The 15,710-nt window shown below is 46.5% G+C and overlaps 2 protein-coding genes across 7 annotated transcripts in view; one reads left to right on the top strand and one right to left on the bottom strand.

Annotated features, from left to right (window-relative positions):
* Nucleotides 1-1,090: 1,090 nt before the first annotated feature.
* Nucleotides 1,091-4,272, bottom strand: RPL36 (ribosomal protein L36). The gene is made up of 4 exons (XM_026068923.1): nucleotides 4,171-4,272; nucleotides 3,988-4,082; nucleotides 1,819-1,953; nucleotides 1,091-1,227 (listed from the first exon to the last, which is right to left on the bottom strand). The coding sequence occupies exons 2-4, from the start codon at nucleotides 4,078-4,080 to the stop codon at nucleotides 1,138-1,140; spliced, it is 318 nt and encodes a 105-aa protein (XP_025924708.1). The 5' UTR covers nucleotides 4,081-4,082; nucleotides 4,171-4,272; the 3' UTR covers nucleotides 1,091-1,137.
* Nucleotides 4,273-15,333: 11,061 nt separating this feature from the next.
* LMNB2 (lamin B2) overlaps nucleotides 15,334-15,710 on the top strand; it is a 29,906-nt gene continuing 29,529 nt past the window's right edge. For all 6 annotated transcript variants that reach the window (XR_003254030.1, XR_003254032.1, XR_003254031.1 and 3 more), the window contains exon 1: nucleotides 15,334-15,646. Coding sequence is in view for 3 of the 6 variants with exons in the window: in XM_026068969.1 (XP_025924754.1) it covers nucleotides 15,446-15,646 (201 nt within the window). In the remaining 3 variants the exon portion in view is untranslated. The remainder of the gene's footprint in view (nucleotides 15,647-15,710) is intronic.

Here is a 15,710-nt window from a genome sequence, read left to right as displayed (position 1 = left end):
TTTGCATGTTACCAACTACTAGCAGTAGAGCTAGTCTGATACTTTAAGTCTAATACTTAAAACTTAAAGTCTAATACTAATACTTAAAGAATGTTTTTCAGTTATTTCACTGTAAATCCAAGTACCTGCTTATGGAAACACTAACTAGTAATGGAGCTGGGGCTGTGCTTCATGTGCTAGGCTGGAGCACATTCAGCTGCAGGGGGACATGGTTCTCTTCTTCCAGAATGTATCACAGSTCAGTGTCCTCAGGAACAACTCTAAGCGGCAAGAGAGCGCAAACCTAGACAAAAGAACAAAAGGGCTCAGCAGCAGCAGTTAGTCTATRGTGCAGTGAAATGCTCTACTGCTACAGCAGTTGTTTTGTACTGAGTGAAACAAGTAGGTCAGGAATCAAATGCRTTAGAGTGGCTGTTGTGCATCAATAAACAGTCTTGGTCTAGTGAACTTGAGTGCTTAGTACTTACAGCCAACACTAGAAAAACTGGGTTTAAACAGGCACTCTTCCCATTTTGAATGAGTCCTATATGAAGCACTGGAAATGTATTCCCCTCTGCTGGAAGAACAGCAGTTGTCCTCTCAGCTAGGCAGCGCTTAGTGGGGGGAAAAAAAAAAAATTATCCTGCTGAAATTCAGGGAGCTGTTAGTGGCAATAGTTCTCTCCCTTGATTTGATAACGTAGTGGAGAAAGTAAGGTGTAAGTGGAGGGTACAACGGGGAACAGGTCAAGTGCTAAGGAAAGGAGTGCAAAGCTGTTATTTTCAAGAGCAGTTTTTGTCTATTGACTTCTCTCAGTATTTGGATTTAGAGACAGAGTGGCTGGGTGTTGTTCATCTCCAGCTGCAGCTAAACTAGAGAGGGAGCAGCACAGGAAGTGGTTTTAGTTACTGGAAGCAAGCTGTGAATGAGAAGGAAGGAAACCAAACCTCAGGGAAAGAGGAGAGAGATGAAAGCTATGCAAGATGTAATGACAGGAAGAAGGAAAGAGTAAAGTGTAAGGTTACCTGTAACACCTCTTTACCCAAACCTGCACCCCCAGGAGCACCCTATTTCCTACAGCCTGAAAGAAATGTACTAGTAGCAGCCCCTACACTGTTTTTGTGAGAAAGGACTTTATTCAGTTACAGACTGTACAGCTCAATCCTTCTTTGCAGCAGCTTTCCTCATGGCTGCCAGGACATTACTGAGTTCTTCTCGCTTTCTCTTGGCCCGAATATGAGTGCCAACCTGCAGAGAAGAGAGCAGTGCAGTCAGCATCCATTCCAGGAGAGAACACCTTGCCTTGCATGCTTCCAGCATTCAGTGAAAGATGCCCTGCTCAAAAACAGGCAGGATAGTAGAGTTCTAATACTATGGATGTGAACACTGTCAACATCTCAGTATCTATTATTCCTACTCATTTTTTGTTTTTGTTTTCTTCTTCTTTGGGGGGGGGGGGGGGGGAAGAAGGGGCAGGCAGAGACAACTAACTCAGCTATCAGGGCTACCTTCCCTGGTGAAACCCTGGTGTTTCAAGTCAGTTGGTTAATGATATCCCACCTCTATCAGTGCTGATCTTGTATTTCCTGCACCAGATTTGCAAATAATACAAAAATAGCAATGCAGATTCTGGATCACTGTAGCTTAGGGCCTTGCCAGCAAAGTACACACAAGTCCATCTCCCTCTCCCCACCCAAGGAGCTCTCCCTCCACTCCCTCAGGTCACACCAGTAATTGTCCAAACCACTGAAAAGCAAGCAAATTAACTAGAAAGTGAAGTTTCCTTAAGGAAGGGCAGAAAACAGGTTAACCAGAAGAGTTTTTAGCATCTTCACCTACCCGTTTCTTTATGAACTTCAGAGCACGTTTGTCTTTGGAAACTTTCAGCAACTCCATAGCACGTCTTTCATAGGGTGCAAAGCCACAGACTTCCCTGATCATGTCTCGCACAAACTTAGTGTGTTTGGTCAGGCGCTAAGGGAAGGGAAAAGAGAAAAGATTCAGGTCACAAAGAACTTCAGTGCTAATTTAGCCAGCTCTCAATCGAAGTAGCTATAAGTCACATAGCATTTGGGTCCCTATTTAAAAACAGCATTTGCCTAAAAGCTAGACTYGGGCTGCAAAAGCCATCCCTTGTCAAGTACTAGAATCACTGCATCCCTTTCACATGCTCTGCAAGCTTTAGAGCAACTAAACATGACTGTTCACCAGCACCTCTAGCACAGCCATGTAGGAAAAAGGTGTTACTGTTTGTTCTTCAAGTACGACACTAACCAGACAGCAGTGATACACTTCACCAAAAGACACAAGTGCTTGATTTATACTCAAAAGCTTCCACTTGTACTTTAGTCACCTGCAAGCAACCAATTTCGTTAATCATGTCTAGACATCAGACGTGATACCCAGAGCTTTTAGGAAAAAAAGTTTCTTCATCAAACTGAGGAGTTCAGATGTCCTGTTCAGCAGCATTTCACATACACAAACAAATCCAACATCACACAAGCRACTTTGAAAAGCACATAGGCAGCCAGTATGTATATAATTATCTGTACTCAGATGCAATTAAGGAATTAGAAATAAAAGCAAGTAAAAGAAAGGAGAAACAAAAACAAAACACATCTTTCTGAAGGACTGGATTGCAAGAGGCTGTGGCAAACTCTGGGCTAAGACCCCAGAATTTACATGCTGTTAGCGTGTCTCAGAGGAGTCAAGTCCCATAGTAAGAGCTAAGCAGAACAGTGATCCAGGTGAGGCATGCTAGTCTCATGCATTTTARTATCCGGTGTTTTTCATGCTTTAGAGACCAATATTTTTTTAGAAACCTATTTTTTAGGACCATAAGAAATCCAGACTGTGTGTTATTATGCATCTCAATTAAATGTTTTTAATTTAATCACAGCATTTATAATGGGATAAAAGTTGCAAGCTAAACTAATATCTCATGTTAACACACATTCACTGAACCCTGATAACTCCCTATATTTGCTATTATCGGGCAAACTGCATGGGGCATAACTATTGCCATTACCAACAAAAGCAACCGAGAAAGGACTTCAGAAGTCATCCAGTATATTTCCTGTTTCATTGGTAACTCCATTTAAGCCACATATCTGTCTCAYTTTTTCATTACAGATTGCTCCCTTGGTAATTCTCCTGTGCCCAGCTATTCAGCTCCACACCTACATTTACAAATTTAAARCCTGCCATGATTTAAGGCCCTCCCCCCCACATCTAACAAAACTAGCTTCCCCAACCCTTTAAAAAGTTATGTTTTCCTGCATATTTTCTGTTGGTCCCAATCTTCATTGCAGCTCAGTGCCAGACAGCACTGTGCTCAGACCATGGGTGGAGAAAGCATTCATAGCATATATTTTTTCTGCAGTACAGCCAAAGATTCCATTCCTACCCTGACTGCTGCTGTAGACAGTCATCCACCTTGCATTCAGGCAGCTGTGTCTCCCATTAAGTGCTAGGATTAGACTTCAAGGTATCCCGCAAGCGTCCACGACCCTTCCCAGCTCCACGCTGCCTGCAGGCTTATTAAAGCCACRCTATTACGGGATAGCGCACGGTGTCAGACCTTCGCTGTCCCTCCTCGGCAGTCGGGAGAGAACTGAAGAGTATCACCATCCTGCTGGAAGGCTGCAATGCTGCACCTTGTCTCCCTGAGCACACTCCTGAGCCGTTACAAACTGCAGCTAATTCCTTTCCCTTCATGCGTTCTTCCTGCCACTTACGGGAAACAGGAAAGCGAGCAGAGAAAAAGGCTCTTTTCTTGCGGAACCAGGCCGTTGCGTGCCCCATTTTACGCCGGCCGAGGAACAAGGGGCAAAAGCGGCAGGTCCGAGCCTGGACCCCGTTCTACCACAGGCTTTTTACAGGTCAAAAGCCCTCAGAGCCGCAGCTTCCCGAAGCGACAGCGCCGGGCTGCACCTCGCTCCCCGCCCGCAGCCCCGCGGCTCCCCCGCGCCGGGCGCCCCTCAGGGGCCGGGCCGGCCCCACACTCACCCCGCGGCGGCGGCACTGCCGGGGCTTCGACACGTTCTTCGTCACCTTGTGGCCCTTGTTGAGGCCCACGGCCATGGGGTAGCGGATCGCCATGCCTGCGGGGACAGAGCAGTCAACGTCCGCAGCCCCGGCCCCCGCCCCGCGCCACGGATGGGCGCGGATCCCGCCGGCCCCGGGCCTCACCTGCAGCTCCGCTAATGGCGGCGGCGCCGGAAGAGGGAAGTTCGCCCGGGGAACGCCGGGACAGCACTTCCCCCAGCCCGCCGGAAATGACGCAAACACAAGCCGCCCGGGTGGGGACGGACTCTCTAGCTCACGCAATGACCATGGAGGCGGGGACGGCCCCATCCCTTTTACCGCCGCGGCGCCTTCAGCCCCTGAGCGCTCCTTGCCTCTCCTGCTCCAGGGATCCTCTCTGCTTCCTGACGAAAGCTTCCCTGGGAAAGCCATCAGCGAGGGCGGGGAAAGGGCGGGATCAAGCCGGTGTGAGGAGGAACACATGGGAAAACAGGGGGATTAGGGGATGGAAAGAAGCAGCTGCGTGTAAACGGCTGGTCCGTCCGCTTGTCTGGCTGTGCCTGGCGCCTGAGCAATTTTCTCATTAAACCCCATTTCTARCGGTTTTCCTGGCTGAGGGGCTCTCTGTTCTGCGTGCGGGGAGGTCTCAGTGCCAGCAGCTGGAGTCAAAAGTTTTAAAACAGGCAAGTCCTTGGTTTTGCCCAGCTTTGACTCAAGCATAAAACCTTCTGCCGTCTCTCCTGGGGCTTCGTTTCTCTTGCTCCTTTCTCACTCCCAGGTGACGTGGGCCCAGCGGCCAAGGAAGCGCAGAGGTCCACGGCATCGGGCCTTGCAGAACAGACTCTGTTTGAAGTTCTCCATTTCACAGGCAGGTTGTGAGAGCTTGTGCACATGTAAAGCTAGACCTTCTAGTTGTGAAAGGGCTCAGGAGCATGTTTCTGCTAATTTCTGAAGGGCAAAACAAAATAATACGGCAACATGTTTGATTTCCCACTGACAGCTTTACAAATATATCTTTTAAGTCAGATGATGACAAATCAAAAGAAACAGATGAAACAGATTTTTTTTTAATGAAAGAGCTTGGATTTTCTTCCCTGAACAAATCCTTACCCCGGAGAAAGACCTGAGGGGAACATGTTGTTCAGCCCAATGAATTGTTTTCTGCTTTCAAAGAGATTCCTTTTAATTTTTAAAAATTGAAAGCATAGAACACTTGTCTTGAATTTTAAGCAAAGTACAGGATTTTACATTCAGCCATTGGACACAATATAGATACTGTCTTGGGTGTAGGACTTGTTCCTGCTCTACCAGGGGAGTTCCAACTCCCATGCAAAGTCTCTTTGGGCTCTGTCACCCAGCTAATGGCACAAATTCAAGATGTGAGGAATATTCTTCCCTAAAGTCCTGCTTTAGGTCTAGCCCTAATTCTTTTCTCCACAGGAGGGCAGAATATCCACAGACCTTTATTCATTTGCAGGGTGAGTGGGACTGCCCTACAAAGACAAAAGAAAACCCAATTCTGCTTCATTCTAACATTTTTGGAAGTCAAGCAAGTAAAATTAGGAATGCCAAATTTGTTATGTGCACTTCTAATTCAGACTAAGTTTGTTACAGGCTTTACCAATGTTATGAGAACTGTCATATGGGGTCAGCTAAAGGTCCACCCACCCACAAGCTCYGGTTTTCTTTCATGAGAGTGTGCTGCACACCCCAAGCTGGAGAAACTGCCATTGTGCCTGGGACTATTTTGCTAGCTGGTGATAGTTTGATTCCACTGGAAGAAGTTCAACAGGCATGTAAAAACACAGGAATTTAAAATCAGAGTTGTAAAGGAATAGTTCATTAAAAATGACTGAGGTGGCCACAGGGAGGCTTGTGGGTCTCTTCAGGTCATAATGCCTCTGAAGAGGCTTTTGCTGGATGTGGTGCTGTGGGGTGGACTCCCACAGCTGGTGGAACCCCTTGACCCAGTAGTGCCATGCATGAACTTAATCTCTCCAAAAGTGAGGARGACATTCAGAAAGCTGCAGCCTGCCACTTTATAGTAGTGGTCCACCTTCCTGTCCTTCACCTCCTTGGCCAAGGCCTTTTCAGGTTGCATGCAGTTGCATTTGCCAAGATCCAGCCATGCCTCTCTGCCAGATATCTCCCAACAAGCAGCATGGGTCACGCGATGAGCCAGCCGATCCAGGGAGGCTGGGCATTGGGAAGGCAAGCAGGAGACAAGCCTCATGCCTACATCCAGGCACTTATAAATGCAAAGGGTACCGTCTTATGTCAATTAATAAAAAATGTGCACACCAACCAGCGTGAAAGCAGCACAGAGGCTTGCATGGAAAAGTGAACAAACATGATAGTTTTATGAAGGGACACTCCAGAGCCATTCCCATGGGTAGCCAGAGGCCTACCCTTTGAGCTGAGGCCTCGATGCTCTCAGGCACTGGTTTCTTTGGGAAGCACACCTTCCCCAGTGGAGCCTGGCTTTCCCACTGGAGGCTTCTGTACCTCAGATCCCTGAGAGCCTCACTTGCTTCTGCAGGTCTTGGGGCTGTTTGGATGTGCTCTGAGGTCTGCTCTGAGCCAATGTGCTTCATCAGCTCAGCTTTGTGTGCATGTTTCCCTGAGTGATGGAGCTGCACTGTCTTCCRGGAAGCGATTACTCACAAACTGTAACCAGCAAAAATCATAGGGTCCATCCTGAGCGATGGGGCTGCACTGTCTTCCAGGAAGCGATTACTCACAAACTGTAACCAGCAAAAATCAGAGAGTCCATCATAAGCAGTATTTCTGCAACTGAGGTCCTTGCAGTCAGGGATGGAAATACCCCAGTGCACCAAGATAGAACAAGGCTCCGAAAGAGGATGTGGGGACAGTAGCAGTGATAACATCTCTCTCTGCCACCTAAGAAGTGGCTGGGGCTGCCAAATGCAGAAACCTGCCATTATGATCAAGGCCTGTCCATCTCACAGCCATGCAATGCTATGCTGGCACTGCTTGGGCACATCTGTGTTGTAGCTGCAACCATGGCTCCATCGTGCTCTTTTATGGGGGCAGAAGAGAGCTAGAGAAGGGGTCCATCTGGCCTCCACGTTGGTGAGAAGTTAGAGGTGAAGAGAAGTTAGAGGTGGAGGAGACCCTGATATGTAATGGGGCTGTGCAGCAAGTGATCAGAGCCACACCAAGGCAGCCCTTTCACGTTTGAGCTTCTCAGGTGGGAAGTGAAGGTCGCTATTGAGTCCCTGCTGCTATATCTTTTAACGAAAACAGCCCTCCTGCACTGGAGTGACTCGGACGCTTTGTCTGTCTCCTACCTAGCATCTGCCTTTAGTGCCTCAACCCACAGGAAAGTGTTGCGTGGGTCTCATCCCAGCCAGGCTGACCTCTGGCTGGCTTCTGCCAGATGGTTACCATGTTACTCTCTCTCTTACATACCAAGTTTTAAAGCCCTGCTTTGAGGCAATCAGAGACTCTAAACACTTTGCTTTGATGGTGGCTTTTTAGTTAGGTTTAAGCACATTTTTAAACAAAATGTCACTTTGTACATCATGGGGCAATTCTCAGATTGGTCCGTGATTCCTCCAGCTGAAGCAGTTTGAACCTGACTTTAATGAAAACTCTACTTTTGGTAAGTAAACTGCGGTCCAGACAATATCCCCCAGAACTATTCGGTAGCTTGCATGACTTTCCACAGCAGAATCAGCTTCTACCACCAAAAATAGGAAAGGAAACAATAAGCTAAATCCTTCTCCCACATCACCCCATAAACAAGGGCTCCAGCTCTTCCAATCAAGCCATGATCTCCCTTCTGAAGCAGCACATGTGCATGGACATACAGATACCCACAGAGAAGCCACAAAAGCTGCATTCCTGGCAGAGGAAAGGGAGAAAGAAAGGAAGACAACATCTGAGCTGCAGGGTGCAGAGAAGGTTCACAGTCCTGTAGCAGCTCCCACTACATGTAGCATCAATGAACAGGAATGGCCATGTGTATTTCTAGTGCTGCGCACAATGGCTTCTTTTATAGCACAGGGACAGTGCTAAAACTGTCACCGATGCCGTCCCAGACCTGCATCTGTTCCCAGGTCCACATGCTCCRGGAAAAAATGGAAAACAACCGCTGCCTGTTCCTTGGAGCTTCTGCTGAACGATGGTTTTCCTCCACCTGGCCAGTCCAACTACCCACTCTGCCTTAGCAGATGAACTGTCTGCAGCTGCCAGTTCTTCCCTCCAGGCCTAGCAGTTTAGACAGACTGTTTTCATCTATTGAAGAAAAGGATTTAACCCTTCTGGGGCTACACTGGAACTTACAAAGTAAAATGGTATTTGGATTTTACAGACCAGGCTGATAGACTTTAACTYTGTTGACATGCAATGGAATGACTTCATTTTTCATCCGGTTCTTCTGCAATTACAGAYGCCTGAGCTTTGGTCTTCCTTATATGCTGCTTATCACTTGCCAAGTGAAAAGGATATGCTCAGGAATAGAACCTTTCTTTCTGTTATGGAGGAGCAAATTTCCCTCCTTCTTACCAGGTGGGAAAGGCCATTTACAGCCCTATGGATTTCCCTTAGACTTTGCCATTTTTGACAGAAATCAATCACCATTTGTGGACCTCCATGCCTGAGGTCAACTAGCAGTTTTCACTCTGTTTCCCATCGCTCTCTGGCCTCCCACTCCAGAAGTGTTATGAAAAATACAAATTCACTCAACAGTTGCATAACAGAGTTAATCTACTGCTTCCTTATCATACAGTGCATACTGGATTAATCTCATCGGTTAAAACTGGGCAGAGTCGAGCTCTCACCTGTCTGGTGGGTGCTTTCAGAGAAACCATTCTCTGTGACAACCCCCAGAGCAGTGCTGGACCCCGAGGGGACATCGAGAACATGTCCACATTTGCCACAGGGTTCATGCATATCAGTGTTGGGCTGTGGACACTATAGCAGGGGGATCATGCCAGAGGCTAGCATATCAGTCACTGGCGTGAGTAAATCCCCAGAGACTAACGAAGCCCTGGCATATGACAGAACTATTAATTTATGACCTGTTTTCTCTCCCTTCATATACATTTACACTGTAAGCTTTATATTTGACAGAGGCTCTGCCTTAAGGAATCCCAGCACTCCCAGACRCACACTGTAGTTCTCGTGTTACTGTACAACAGGCTAATTATCTTCCAAAGGGGAGCCAAAGGTCTCTGCTTTCACCTTGCTTTGCTAAAAAACTGAGCTCCTACCACACTGATTTTTTTTTTTTTTAACAGAATAAAACTGAAATCTTATTCCTTCCCTAGTGAGACCATGACAGAGGCTGAGTCAGCCTGGCAAGACATGGGGTGCATAACAGGTTACTGCAGCTGCTGGAGGAAAATATGTAAATAGCTCTATGGTGATGGGCACCGACCCAGCAGCAGTTGGTCTGCGGATTTGAAAATAAGGCGCCAAATGGTTGTTTTGAAAAAAAAAAAAAAAAAAAACCGCTGGGTTTGTTTTCACTAGCATTTGAGATCAGTGCCAAGCTTTTATATAATATCAGGACACACATGTGAGCACTGCCTACCCCCCTCCCACAGCTCCACTGGAGTAGTAATGAGCTACGTGATTCTGAGAGCAGGCACAGAGCTGAGATTGCTGCAGGCTGATAAAAGAACCTACGTGAACTCAGAGAAAGTGCATTTCAGCACCCGTCCCCAACCTCCTCTACTGCAGTCTCCCAACTGCCAAATGGCTAAAAGATCAGTGGCTTGCTCGCGTTTTGAGGAAACCCGAACTCCATGGAGCACTGAGRACCTGGGGCCGCCCTAGCCGACTGCAGTCTTTCATCTTTAGACTCCTAAAAATGCAGCTAGCATGAGCTTCAGCTCTGTATGCGAAAAGCAAAACTTGATCATGTTAGGGATTGTTGGGCCCATGTTTCATTAGAAGTGATATAAATAAACCTTTCCTTGATCTTAGATTAATTTTGCTACTTGCCTGTGTAAATAGCAGCTAGGTACGTACATGAATTCCCATGGCTCCACTGCTGCCTGCAGCCAGACTTCCAGGAAATGGTAGTATTGTTCCTACCTGGCCACCTCACTTGTTTTCAATGGTATTTTATTGCCAAGAAATCTGTCTCCCTATTATTTTGGAAGATTTCCTGAGCAATGGGGAGCCAGTGAGAGGAAGGCTCAGTAGCTAATGCTACACTGAGAGCTGTTGTGTATCACACACCGCAAAGACACTTCCTTTGGCTGATAGAGACTGTGAATGACTTGTACTGGAGAAAAACCTCTCCATTGCTCTTGTGTTACAGAAGTGGCTCTTTTTGGCACACAGAATTATAAGAAAATCACTGCATGGAGAAATGACAAAGTGGGATTGTGGGAAATGTAGGAGGCCTGAGCACCAAGCCCTCAGCTTCTTCGTGGGCTTTTGTTGAGATGTGAAAAAAAAAAAAAGAGTTTTTAAAAATAAAATTCTCGTTTCCTTCTGGTCACATTAGGCTATGATCAGATTTCAGTACAAAAGGGTCCTAAAGGGCCACTCGGGCCCTCCTGACAATGAAAATCACTTGCCTTTCTGCCAAAAAGGAGTGAGAAATTACAAGCACAGATCTGAATTCTCCTGCCCAGGCTTGGTTATCACTTCCCCCCATGTGATCTGGGTTGAATTCTGCCTAAATGAGGAGGTAAATGCTGTAGCAGAATACTATTGTTCAAGGCCCCTGCCAAACATTATTTGCCTAGAATTAGAAATAAATGTGTCCTCTACACATTACACCACAGTGTCTCATCCCCCCAAAATCTTTGTTYTATATACAGTCTGCTGTCTGCTTTAATCCCACAACTGTGCACTGTGTTCCTCTTTGCTCTTTTTTATGAATATCTTAGCTAACTTCCTCACAGCAGATGAGGAAGATCTCATCCATGACACATGGCATACTATCAATTTTCTCTACTGACTTTGGTGCTTTGTGTCCTGATACTGTGGGAAGCATTTTTTTTTAAGTGAAAACTGAAATTCTGGAGCAGAAATCTGTGGCAAGATATGAGTCCTACGGCGGAGGAAACAGGGTGCTTCTCCCAGACCTTCAGAAGCTGCTAGTAACCTTTAATTACTGTCAAGATGGGCTGAATTTGGGCTGATAAAAGAATGTTCTGTGCTACATCTTCAATCCTTAGAGCGTTCTTGCCCCTTCCTAAAAAGAATCAACATATCTGAAACATTGATTAAACACAGGGGGGAGATTCAGAGGGGAGATAAGGAACAGGAGGCAGAGGGGAAGTTAGATGACTACAAAGAAGACAGAAATGATCCTGCTATTAAAGACATATGAACAATAAAGTGCAGATCAGGGTAGAATGAGAAAGAGAAAGGCATGGCAGCAGCTGCTGAGCAAGTAAAGCAACTGAGGTAAGAAATAACAGTGGAGATCCTGTGTCCTCAGATTTGTGAAAATGTCAGAGTCATCATGAAATCCAAGATAGCATCAGAAAGCTAGTTACACCAGAAAACCACCTGGCAGATGACTGGGAAGACGCTCTGCATCAAAGGATGTGTGAGGTTTTGCTTTGTCTTAAGCACTGGCTGCGAGCAATCTCTTCATGTATCTCACGGGAGAAGCATTCTAGTGCTAGGCAGAGTCTTCCACTGCTATCTATATTCTCTGACATCCCAAGAATTTATTCTTATCCTACCGAGACGCTCAAGATATGTTGGAAGTACCTTTGAGCTAGAGCTCCAGTACTGAGCCTAGGGCACTTCCAAGCTCCTGACTTTATGTCAAGGTGAAACCTGTACGCACACCAGCCTTCTCCTGTACTCTGGTTTCGACAAAAACGAAAACTGAGGGAGTGGGCCAGGCAGAAGCCTTGGGGTGCTCTGAGCAGGTGCCCSGCTGTGTGCCACCGCCCTCTGCCATCCCAAGCAGGTAAGACTGACAGAGCCTTAGATTGTCCCTTTATTAAACAACAAATGGTTGTGTCCTGGGCTAACAGGTCAATTCTACCTTCTGAAAGCAGAGAGGGAGTTTTATTATTAAATGTTTTTAGTAGCACTGAATTGTCAAGGTCCTTAATGAGAAAATAACTGCTAAGAAATGAGAGAGGAATGACTCTGGTTCAGTACTAAACCATGCCATTAGAGCAATCCAAGAGGACTAGTATTCGAACAGATGCTAATTCCATGACTAAAGCATGCATTATACTCCATCTAAAGCAGCAGTTGTCTAGCTGGCTCTCAGCTTTTATCTCTTTACACTTCCCTTACTTAGCTGATCCTTTCCTCTCCCCATCCCGCCCCCCAACTGTTCTCTTCTCTCTAGCAGAGACAGGAAAAGTGAACATAAAAGTTCAGCCAACAGGGAGAGGAGACTGATGACAAGGATGAAATATATGTAAGTGTTCTGGTTACTGCTAAAGAAAGGCACCTTCCGTAAAACATAGACAATATTACATCTCAATAGTCCAAATTTGAGGGAGGGATATTTCAGAAAGTATATTTAGAAAAAAAGTTTTTGCTGTGACATAGTTGATATCAGTATTATGAAAATAACTGGCAACATTAGAAGGCAAAAAAAAACCCCTTGAAATATACAAAATTTATAAGATATTATCTAAAAAATCTGAAAAAAAGAATAGGTGAGTTTGGGCTAAGCTTCATGAAAAAGTGGGATTTACACCTGGATTACATTACCAATCAAAATGCGGCAAAGGATTTAAAAGGATTTCCAAAATATGACAGACAAGTGGGGTTTAGTGGCAAATCATGAGAGAAGAAATGAGCTAACCCAAAAATGCTTATACAGAGGYTTTCAGAATTCCTAAAATAGTTTCTTCTGGCTTAATCTAACCAAATTTTATTACTGGTCTTCCACATATATGCTGGTGTTGGAAACTGTACGCATTGGGAGGCAAAAAGTTCATGGTAAGTGCATGACTTGGCGTTTACAAATACTCCCGTGCTTTGCTTGGGGGAAGGCAGCTATATTTCAAAAGATCCATAGCGCTCACATCCTAGCAATTCCAGCAAGAGGCACGCGGCTGGGGTCTGGAGCTGCTCCAGGAGCAGTTGGTTTACAGTTTGCAGCCGGGCGCCAAAATTCAAAAAACGCACTGTGCTTCAAATCCAGAGCCTCAGAGGAAAACAATGCGGAGGGAGGTGGTCCAGAGGCTTCTGGGCTGTCCTCGCTCTGGCTCTGTGCCACCAGCGGACAGAGGCTGCACAACCAGACTGCTGCTCTGAGTGAAGAAGCCGCAGCACTCTGGGATTTGTAGTCTCTCTTTTCCTCTTCCTTTTCCAGATAAATTCAAGTCAAAGACAACTGTTTATGATTTCAGTCAGAGTTTCACATGGAGTTGTATATCATATGGTGGCTTGGTTAGATTATCACTGATAAAGAATATCTTATTGATAATAGAGCACTGTTCTTAAAATACTGAGGTGGAGAAAATGCCAGTAGAAATGACATGTACCGATCTATACGCTTACTTTCATTTCGTTTATCTGTCATGAACTCYCTCCAAGTAAGCCGGTGATATCCAGGGCTTCACAGACCTCGCTGAGGAAACCCCTGCTCTCAACTCGCTTTGGAGTAGATAGGCAAAAAAAACAATCAAGTCTGTCCTAAGACAGATACCTGAGCCCAGGTGGGATGAATTGCATTCTGGAGGGCACTCTGTTGTCTATAGAGGAAGCCCAAATGACTTCAGATCAGATGCATATTTTTAAACAGATACATTTAGGTGAAAATATACTCTCTATATGGATCAGCTGCTAAAGAAATGCAGCGTCTGCAAGAGGACTTGCAGCTATTCACTGAGAACAGACTATGAATGTCCAGAATTCCTGGGTTCAATCTGAGGGTTTTCAGTTTGAGGTGTACTTCATATTTGGATCCCAGATCCTCTAACATGAGAATGGTCTAGCTTCTGTCTTGAGGATAAGCGCTTTTGTACCTATTTGTCCAGCCTAGCTTCATGTGTTTCTTCTCATGTAAAGCATGAAGTATTTTCTTGCCCTTTCTCCTATTTCTCTGTCTAGATCTGCCCTCCCTCTCATGCACAGCACTTCTTTGCATTACGCTCATGCTGCTTTTTTCTTTGCTGTGCATGTGCCACTGATTTAGAATATGGTTTTCCCTGTTCACAGGCGGAAATTCTTTCTCTCTTCTCAACCTTCCTTGGTCGCTGAAAGCCACAACTGCAGTAAGTGCTTTTCAGACTCCAAAGTTCTGGGACATAGGGAATTAGCTCATGGGAATGTTAATCAGTTTGTACCTGTTAATGTGTAACAACTGATAGAGATTGAGGTATATTTAGTAAAATATGGTCTGGGGAAAATAATACTCCAAATCTCTAAGAAATTAAACTTTCCAGTGGCTTTTATTTTGTACAAATTTGGCTGCATTCCCTGGGACAGCAAAAGGATTTCAGGATAACTACCTTTTAAACTCGCTGATTGAAGGCTAGGAGGCATTATAACTTCTCAGTAAAAATCTGGAAGGAGTTTCTAACTTCTATAAAATAGGACCCCTAAAAATTCACCCTAGGAAATAGCTGATAGGTATTTTTTCTGAAACTCCCCACTGTCAATGTGAGCAAACAGCAGACAACTGGCCTACAAAACTTCAGTGCTAACAGCAGAGCATGGCAAAATTATAAACAGCTGAAAACAGAGCTCTATAAGACAGTTTTAGATAACTAATGTGAAAATATAGACTGCAAGAGAAATATTACAAAGCTTTCAATAAAATTAAAAGAATTAGCAGCACTGCATCACTTGTAATTAATGCGCCCTCTTCAAATCAAAGCATTTGACTGTACAGTTGCATCTTTACTGGATCTTTTTTTCATGAGCATTGGGCTTTATTAATGCAAAAATGAGAGAGAGCATACTCAGAAGTGACCTCAGTTTTCTGATGATGACTATAGCAGTAACAGAGATCCTAGAAGAAAATGTTTTCTCCCAACATGCAGGGCTGCCTCACGGGCCTGGGGCACCACCGGGCAGAGGCTTCACTCCTCCGGCTGAGAGGCCACAGGGCCACAACGCCGTTATGGCGGTGCCAAACGCTTCAGCAGAGCCTGAACTGAAGCTCTGGAGGGAAAATCACTTCAGGACCGGGGGGACCTATCGCCCCAATGCATGAGGTACTGGGGCGAAGAAGCCCCCGACCGCCCCGCAGCCGGAGCCCCCGCACGCCGCGCTACAGGCCGCTGCCAGCCGCAAGTCCCGGCGGCACCGCGCGGCGCGGCCCGCCGCTCACAAAATGGTGTCGGCCGGGACTACATCTCCCGGCACGCCCTGCGGCGCAGCGCCGCCATCTTGGCGCGGAGACTTCATTTCCCAGGCGGCGCGGCGGTAGGGGAGGCGACGCCCGCCATCTTAGCGCTCCCTCCTCCCCTAGTGCGGCTGGATTGAATGAGCTCGTTGCCCGCCTGCCCGCGAAGAGAGCGCCATGTCAGGCACCCCGAGCCGCGGCACCCTCGGCGGGACCCCGCTGTCGCCGACTCGCATCTCCCGCCTGCAGGAGAAGGAGGAGCTGCGGCAGCTGAATGATCGCCTGGCCGTCTACATCGACCGTGTGCGGGCGCTGGAGTTGGAGAACGACCGGCTGCTCCTGAAGATCTCCGAGAAGGAGGAGGTCACCACTCGGGAGGTGCGGCGGGGCGGCGGGAGGGCCAGGGCGGCCGCGCTGGCCCTCGCCGGGGGCTTCCCGGGGC

The sequence above is a fragment of the Apteryx rowi genome, unplaced genomic scaffold (assembly GCF_003343035.1).
Source record: "Apteryx rowi isolate R43461 unplaced genomic scaffold, aptRow1 scaffold_283, whole genome shotgun sequence".
NCBI lineage: Eukaryota > Metazoa > Chordata > Aves > Apterygiformes > Apterygidae > Apteryx > Apteryx rowi.
Note: the sequence above shows the minus strand (reverse complement) of the source record. Positions and strands in the feature narration are given on the sequence as shown.